Source organism: Clytia hemisphaerica, unplaced genomic scaffold, assembly GCF_902728285.1.
Source record: "Clytia hemisphaerica strain Z4C2 unplaced genomic scaffold, Clytia hemisphaerica genome assembly, whole genome shotgun sequence".
In the NCBI taxonomy this organism is placed as follows: Eukaryota; Metazoa; Cnidaria; class Hydrozoa; order Leptothecata; family Clytiidae; genus Clytia; species Clytia hemisphaerica.
In genome coordinates this window covers 1,548,319-1,557,482 of record NW_027103562.1, presented here as the reverse complement: position 1 = coordinate 1,557,482, position 9,164 = coordinate 1,548,319, and the positions used below count along the sequence as shown (strand labels likewise).

Genomic DNA, 9,164 nt, shown 5'->3' with positions numbered 1-9,164 from the left:
TTCCTTAATTAAAATGTAGTTAGGAGAATCTTTTGTTGACTACAATACAGAACGTGCATTTAACAAAGAGTCGAACGCGTAGTATTGTAACTTTTAATCGATGTTCCTTAATTAAAGTCGTAAGCTCTATTGTCTTAAAGGTAGGGTAGAGGCTTCCCTTAAAACAAAAAATTTATTAAGGAAGATACATAAACATGAACAAAAGGAGCGTTTCGTGCAATAAAGTATATTTCAGCAAAACAGAAAAGATACAAAAAGGGAGAAAAAATGTAAAAATTTAATCATATGAATCAGTGTTGTTGATGCGCGAGGACGATTAATCTCAAAAACTTTCTAGAAAATGGAGTACAATCAGGTACAATCTCTATTAATCAATACGTTTACGAATTTCGAATGGCGTATGGGTATCAATGCGATCCAATATGTGGCTTACATGAGATTATCAATTAAAAACGACCAATCAAAATCAATTATCTGTTACCAGAAGATTTCGTGAAGCTACAAAGAACTGTGATAAACCAATGTGTTCATTTATCGTAAATCTCTTTGTTTGTTGTTAATGGATTTAATTAAGGAAGGTCTGCAGTGTGAACACGACCAAAGTTATACAGGGTGTCCCTAATAAAAGTATCGAGTTTGAACATGCGATTGAGTAAAAAAGTTTGTGTGTGTTATCGCTAAAATATAAGAACGTTCTCCATCACATATTGTTACGTAATGACAAAGAAAAAAGAGGGAGAGCTTAAAATACAATTTTGTGAATACACACTTAAAACTTTCTACTCAATCGCATGTTCAAACTCGATACTTTTATTAGGGACACCCTGTATTTCAAATAATCACCATGAAAAAAAAAGATTTTTATGTACCGAAATTTTCAAGTGCTATAAAAAGTAATAAAAGTCGTAAAAAATGATTAAACGTAATTTTGACATGCACGTAGAAATTAGTTCAGAGCGTTTATTCAAAAGTTTTTCTTTGGAGTTAATGATGTGGAACTTTTCAGTTCGACACACACATTACACAATTTACTTGAAATGTATACAAGTTTTTCTTTGTGTCCACTCTGCTGTAAGGCGTCGTTGTAAGATGGTGCTGCGCGATCAAAGATTTCTTTGGATGATGAAATGCCACTGATGCAGTCGCCGATCATTTTTGGAATGCGTTCGATGATTTTGGGAGGGTGGTTTGATTCGACATGTACATACATAAAGAGGTTGGCTGTTTAGTTTCGTGTATGGTTTAAATGTTTCAGAGTTCAAGTCAAGAGTGACATCGAGAAAGTTGACGATCTTAAGATTTGTTTCGATTGTGATTCTGAGACTGAACTTTTCCTTAAAGAATTTCTTGCGTTAACTCCCAGGGGGGGGGTAGTAGGGCAAGATGGGTTACGGGGATGCTCCGCTGGTCAGGGTACCTTTTTTAACCTCCACGGGTCCCAGGTAGGGTCGCAAAAACACCAAAATAGAACAATCAGTCCCTCGTAGGGTGCCTTTTTGGAAAATTTGGGGAAAAGTAGAAAATTTGAGAAAATTTTTCACAAATTTCGAGTCCCATGTAGGGTCCAATTTTCGAACCTCAGCGGAGCACCCCCGTCGGTCGACAAGGGTAGTACCCCGGGCGTTAACTCTGCTTAAGGAATTACTACAAGAACGAAGCGGGAACTCCCCCTAGCATCCGGATCTTCAACTAAGTTCATACATTTGATTTTCAAATTTCGATGCAATGAAAAAAAAAACATGAATTATTCCTTTGGCACTTTTGACACAAGGACAGAATTGCAAATTTAGGTGATCTTTCAATTTTGAAATTTTGAAATTTTGAAATTTATTAAATCTTGCATTTTTTTAATTTCCAAAATTTAGAAAAATACTTGGCACTTTCGATACTTCCATTAGGGCAAGTTCGCAATGTATGTAGACTTGAAATCGTCGGGTTTTCACTACCACCAAATTCGAAATTGACGGACTTTCATGTCCAACATTTCCGAAGCGTCTCACGTGCATGCATTGTCAGATCTAAACAGTTCGTCAACGTCTTCCCTGTGGTAAATTTCGAAAATTGACTGACTTACTTTTCCGAAGCATCAGAGGTGCATATACTTTATATTTATGCGCTCTCATTACACTTGTGATCCAACAATTCAAAATAGGTCTCCTTGGTCGTGCAAGGTAACACAAGTCTACATCTACAGTGTGTTCCGTAAAAAAGTATACTCAAAAAGTAAAGCGTAGCTCTGAAAAAACTATCTACATATTGAGCTTGATTTTTAAACCAGCTAAAAGCATAACCATTAAGCTTTTTGTAACCTGAGATCAGATTGTGAATGTTTTCTGCACACCACGCTGAAGCTCTAAAGGGATGTGTGAAAACAAACAATCTGACGAATATGCAATCTAGAAATCGTAAGGACCGCGTTCGTCTAAAAGGACTGGGAATGACAACAAAGTTGCGCGATTGTGTTTATAAATAGGGCCCCGTATTAGTTTTTATTTTTCCGGCGCACAACAAGATTCTTGTTGTAGAATTTTCCGCGGGAGGACTATTTTCCTCAGATGTATAATTTTCAAGTGCCTTTAGAGGTTTACCGTGCGCGTAAGAAAATTATGAACATCTGTTATCAGGTTAGCTTTTTGTGGTCAAAAATTCATTGCAAAAGAATTTTCGATTGAAAAGATATCAAGTCATAAGTAAGCAAAGGTGTAGATTTTAAACATCGGAGATCAAGTAAATTTTCTCATAATTACTTCACTAAAAAGTAACGTTAATTTCAAATTAGAAGAAAGATAAAAAATCTAAATTTTTATGCAAAAGAAAGAAAAATCATTCTTATTTCCACTGCTGAAAGAATTCCTTTGGAAAAGCCTTTTGTTAATGAGATAATTATTTTCCAAGCTGCACAGGTCAATCTTTCAAAATGCAAAAAAAGACCTGTCAATCAAAAATTAATAAACGCTTTGGTAATGAAAATGATGCATCTCGACTTTTTTTAAACACCAACAGGGTGTAGTCTAAGTATCATATCTCATTAAAGAAGAATTTTTTCGAAATGATATTTTGACAATAGAAAGCTGAATAGCTGTGCTTTCAGTAGTTTTAAAAATTATTCAAAACAGATCATCATTTATTTCAAAAGTTGACTTTATTTATTTGAGTATACTTTTTTGCGGAACACAGTAATGTACATTGCGAACTTGCCTCCATTACACACTACTGACAGTTGATTTGCAAAAGCTCATTATTCATGCTGATACGTCATTTAAAACTTTATTTTTTTCTTTGTTTAATTAATTTAATGATGGCGACTACATTACTCAAAGGTAATCATTGAAAGGATCTTTTAATCATAATCAAACAACCGCGCTTTTGTTTTCTCGCTACATTCCTATTATGGGACATGCTGGAGTTTTTACAAGCTCTCGTTTGATTTGGTTGGTCGTTAACCTGTAATATAAGAATTTTGTTACTTTTTCTAAAGAACGCGTCATCTCTATTATTTCAATATGACCAATTAGTGAATTTAGTCTTATAAAAACTCCAGCTCATCCCCCTATTATGTGATCAAAAGGAATTATAATAGCTATTCGATTAGATTTCAGGTTTTTGAAGTAAAGTGTTTTAGGTTCTATCATCAGGCATCATAACGAGCGAATAATCTGTTAAAGAAGTCAAACGTGCGTTTTTTTTAGTTTATTAAAACTTTTTCCTGACCAAAAAGGATGGATGTTGAAAAGCAGAAAGAGGAGTGGTTTAAGAGGCGTCGACTTGTTGCATGGTTTGGTCTAGTACAACAAGCTTTAGTTTACTTCGAATATTCAGCCGTATCGATATCAGCAATGTATTATTATAAAAATACGATGGGTGTTACAAACCCTAGATTTTTATACGGTTTTAGTATGGCAGTGACGTATATTTCAATCATCTTGTCGGTTATTTTATTCGGCAACTATATGGATAAGACGAGAAATTTGCGACGTATTGTTTTCATCTCAATATCATGTTCCATATTGGGTAATATTCTATATACAATGTCGTTTAATGCTTGGGTAACAGTTTTTGGTCGTTTTTTGTGTGGAATCAATGAAGGTGGAAGAGTTGCACTAACTGGTAAGTTTAAGTCATATTATTACCTTATAACACAACAAGCTAGATGCTGAATGGACCTACCTGATGATGAAAGTTAAATAGCAATGCGAGGAGAAAAATGAAAATAATCAGTCAGAAAATATAGTGTTTAGCGAAAATGCATAACGCAAGAAATTCATCATTGATTGTTGATGGGGGGAGAGGGAAGGGTTGTAGGGAAAAAATAAATAGAAAGTTCTGGTCGCAAAAATCGGTCTTATTGACAATTGAATCATGCTTGATGGTGAGCATTGTTATCAATAATGTTTTTGTGTGAAAAACATAGAAATAATATAAGGAAAAAATCCAATGAAAATCTGCAAAAATGGCGATTTCCGGCATTTTCAACCGGAAAATTTTTTTCTCAAAAATCGAACTCGGCCATGTTTTGAGCTTTGCGAATACGCATCTTTCAGCTAAAAATCAGAAAAAAATAAAAATAAAAATTCGACATAATGTCAAAAAACCGGTCTTTCCGGCCGGAAAATTTTTTTTTCTCGAAAATCAGGCTCCGTCACATTTTAGGTATTGTCATATTGCATCAGTGTGCAAAATTTCATAAAAAAATATAAAGTACAGCTCGAGAAATTCAAGAAATACTGTCTTTCCGGGGAAAATAGGTTGTTCCGGCGACCTATAAAATAGTTCCGGCTTCAAAAATCAATTTTATTGAAAATTGAAACATGCTTGATGGTGGGCATTGCTATTAATAATGTTTTTGAATTAAAAAAAAACAACCAATTAAAAGGGAAAAGTCCAATGAAAATCTAGAAAAACGGCGATTTCCGGCATATTTCAGGCATTTTCCATCGGAAAAATTTTTTTCTCAAAAATCGGACTCGGCCATGTTTTGCTTTGGGCATTGTTAATACACATCTTTGAGCACAAAATCAGAAAAAACTAATGATAAAATCTCGAGAAAATGCCAAAAAAACGGAAATAACATTTTTTCGAAAATCGGGCTCCGTCACAATTTAGGTATTGACACTTTGCATCAGAAGTGTGCAAAATTTCATAAAAAAATATAAAGTACAGCTCAAGTAATTCAAGAAATACCGTTTTTCCAGCGAAAATCGGCTGTTCCGGCGATTTTTAGAAAATTCCGGCTTCAAAAATTAGTTTGATTAACAATTGAACCATGCTTGATCGTGGACATTGCTATTAATAATGTTATTGTGTGAAAAAACAACGAAATATAAGGAAAAAATCCGATGAAAATCTGCAAAAACGGCGATTTCCGGCATAAAAATCGGACTCGGCCAAGTTTTGGGCATTGCTAATACGCATATTTGTGCAAAAAATCAGAAAAAACTAATGATGAAATCTTGAGAAAATGCCAAAAAAACAGTTTTTCCGGCATATTTCCGGCATTTTCGGCCGGACTCCGTCACATTTTGGGCATTACCATTTTGCATCTTTGTGCCAAAAATCAGGAAAAACTAATGAGCCAATCTCGAGAAAAGTTGGTAACGAACTAACGAACGGACTAACATCAGTTAATTTATAGGACCTCCGGGTAGGTCCAAAAAGTAATGCAGATACCGTAACTTGAGTGATGAGGATCGTTTATAATGTTATACAGTAGTATAAGTGATATATGATAATATAATAGTTGTTCCGGTATAAGTTTGTAATATAAGTTTATATAGACTGTAAAAATGTTCATCAGTTTTATTCGTCTGAAGGGCTAGGCTAGAGTGATGCTGATAATAATAAAAACGATGTTTTGAGTTTATTCTTCTAGGAGGCTAGATAAGAAGAGCGATGTAAATAATTATAAAAATGTTGTCTTACCTTAAAGGGAGAAATTTTGGCAGAAAGAAATTTATAGGTCATTCATTCATCGCCAAAATAAATTCTCGCCAAATTTAATTTTCTTTCGATTTAGTCCTAAAAACCCTTTTTTCCCCTCTCTTTTCAGCTAAAATATTGAGCAAAAATAGGTCATTCGCCAAAATAAATTCTCGCCAAATTTAATTTTCTTTCGATTTAGTCCTAAAAAGCCTTTTTCCCTCTTTCCTCAGATAAAATATTGAACAAAAATGGGTCGTTCGTCAAAATTAATTCTCGTCAAATTTAGAAATTTTATTAAATCGCCAAAATAAATTCCGCCGGATTGCACCAAAATTCCTTCTCTTAAGGTATGTTAAATAGGGTGAAGGCTTCTTCATAAAGACGAAAGACATGTATCTATTTTTCGGATCCGGTATGCGGGAATAGTGTCAGGACCTGCAGGCGACATGGTAGGGTTGGGTATGGGTGTGGTTTGGGTGTGGTTACGTATCAGATTGGCTAGGAATTGGGTTATTATCAGTTAGGGTTAGAGTTGGAGCTTCGGTAAGTCATTCAGTTAAAGTTAGAAAACATAGAAAATAACTCACAAAGAACCAAAAAGTCAGAAAAACTACGAACAAGAGACTGGAAAGTACGAAATAACTCCAGATCTTTCTTTCGTCTTTGTGAAGAAGCCACGACCATTAAATAGATACCTTATCGATGAAAAAATGTCGGGGGAAAGTGACGAAGATTTTGAGGAGATGACGAAATTTTCCCCCGATGAAATTTTTCCCCGATATTTTATCACCCGACCAGAACTTTTACCCGATTTTTTTATCCCCGACCAAAACTTTACCCGATTTTTTTAACCCCAACCAAAATTCAAATTCAATTTTTTTACACCTTTTTAACCGAAATTAGTGCTTTAAACGTCGAATTACAAGATCTTTTTTCGAGCTAGTGAAGAAAACCATTTCATTTGGACAATTTAGTTGGGTGAAAGTGACGAAATTGTAAATTTCGTCGAGAAAAAGCCTCTTGTTTTAAACGCCCTTTGAATAAATGCCCACTTCCTTTAGAAGAAAGATTTTTGATAAAGGCCATCCCTCAAACAAACCCCTGTCCTCTAGGAGGGGAATTTATTTGAAACAAGTAACTGTAAGGAAGTATTGTATGAAGGAAAATTTAGATACCTGATTCTCTTAATATTCGCCCCCTTCAAATAAACGCCCCTTCAAATTAACGCACCTTCAAATTAACGCCCTTTTAAATGAACGCCCCTCTAAAAAACCAAAGCAATAATAAACCCCCAGGGCGTTTAATAAAAGGGGCGTTTATTCGAAGTAATACGGTATGCGAGTGTAGTAGTGCGCGCAGTGTCAAACAAAGGGACCTAATCTTAACCGTCTACCATGTCTATCAGAGATTTAGAATAATTGACTAATTTGTGCAACGCTTTGAGGACCCGTACACTGTTTAAATGTAGAATTTAGCCTATTAGAGGTTTATTTATAATCTGGCATACTTTGACATGCTTTTTTGTAAGTTGAGAGATTCAAGGTTCAAAGTTTCTTGTCCTACAATTCAGCAAAAACTAAAAGGCACTCCTTAAATTTTGTCAAGATTGAGTCCAGAAATGCTTATAAGGGCCATGCTTGAATTATGTGTGTGAGCTATGATGTGATAATCGAAAGACATTTAAAGCATAAAAAGGATTTTATTCATCTTAGGTGAAATTTCCAGAATATACAATCGTGAAGAGCTTGGCAAAATCTTCTCGATGTGGCAAATTGTCGGTGCCGTATGTTTATCTCTGGCACCGTGCACTCCTCTCCTCTTCCTTGGTATCAAATTCGAGATAATCCATAACACATGGATTATTAACCAAAACAACTTTGTTGGGTTGTTCCTGGCTATATCATTTATTCTAATGTGGATAGCAGCTTGTTTTTGTATATCAAACCTGACGTTGGACCCAATTTATCAACAAATAAAATGTGAAATACTGGAAAAAGCTCACGAGAATGTTACATTTGCGAAAGATGAGGAAAAACAAAAGGACTTAGAAAATATATCTGATGATATATTGATCACCCATAAGCTATGGACTTTGAAAAACGTTTTAAAAAGGGCTGATGTTTTCTTGGTCTTGTTTTCATCTGCCATTCTAATGGGGCAATATTTCCAAGCTGAAGTTCTTATCAATATGATATCGTTATATCATTTCAACTTTACTATGTCAAAACTGGCATTCGCGACAGTATAGGAGTTTTTACATCTACTCTCTTACTTGCGTACATACGGAAAAGATTTCTTAGTAATTCGGTTGATGTTCATTTTATGTTTATAATGACATACGTTCTAATGATGGTTGTTTATGCCTGTTTGAATTTAATCAAAGAACTGACTATTGAGAATTTTCCAATACAAATTATGGTTATATCGATGATAGTTCTTTTAAATAGTATAACGACATTCGCCAGGACCTGTTATGGGCGTTTAATCTTATTTTCAATAACACCCAGCCATTCCGCCAGTATTATTGAATCGTATAGAAAAGCTTCTGGCGGCATTTTCACCTTCATATGTTTCCTAACGGCCAGTTACGCGTACTCGTATCAATTTTACATCACCTGGCTGCACAGTGCTGTATTAGTTATATTTGTATGGTATTTCACGCGGAAACGATATTACTATATTCAGAATTTCGAGAAAAAGAGACAATAACACTTGTTGACGGTTAGCGGTCGGATTATATGGACTTGTTTTTGTAATATACCTTAAGAAGGATTAATTTTGTTGTGGATTTAATTTGGCGATTGGCCAAAATGAGCTTTCCGGCAGAGATTTGATTTAACAATTTTTGCCAAAATTCGCCAAATTCAATTTTTGACCACATACTAGAAATCACTTTCAGATCTTTTATTTTAATTCTGATCTTGTGTACATCCCTGCCAATTCCCTTAGATCGACAACTTATGATCACGTGGGTAATGTTTCAAAATCTTGCAATGATAACTTATGATTTGATCTTCATAATTTGAGGCACGATGATCATATTTTAGGCACGATATCGCACGTTATTCAAAACAAAATTGACTTTATAAATTGGTAAATAGTTTTTTTTTTAATTTATTATTCATTATTGCTCATTTTGTTAGCTTATTTTGGGTTCCTTCCTCCTGTGGCGCAGGGTCCGAGCCACCGGGGGGCTTTTTTGCCACTTTTTTGCAAAGCAAAATAAAAAATTTCTCTTCACCTAA

The 9,164-nt window shown here is 34.7% G+C and overlaps 1 protein-coding gene across 1 annotated transcript; it reads left to right on the top strand.

The window, feature by feature from the left end:
* The first annotated feature begins 3,632 nt into the window (after positions 1 to 3,632).
* Positions 3,633 to 9,164, top strand: LOC136800684 (uncharacterized). The gene is made up of 2 exons (XM_067057339.1): positions 3,633 to 4,107; positions 7,632 to 9,164. The coding sequence occupies exons 1-2, from the start codon at positions 3,720 to 3,722 to the stop codon at positions 8,165 to 8,167; spliced, it is 924 nt and encodes a 307-aa protein (XP_066913440.1). The 5' UTR covers positions 3,633 to 3,719; the 3' UTR covers positions 8,168 to 9,164.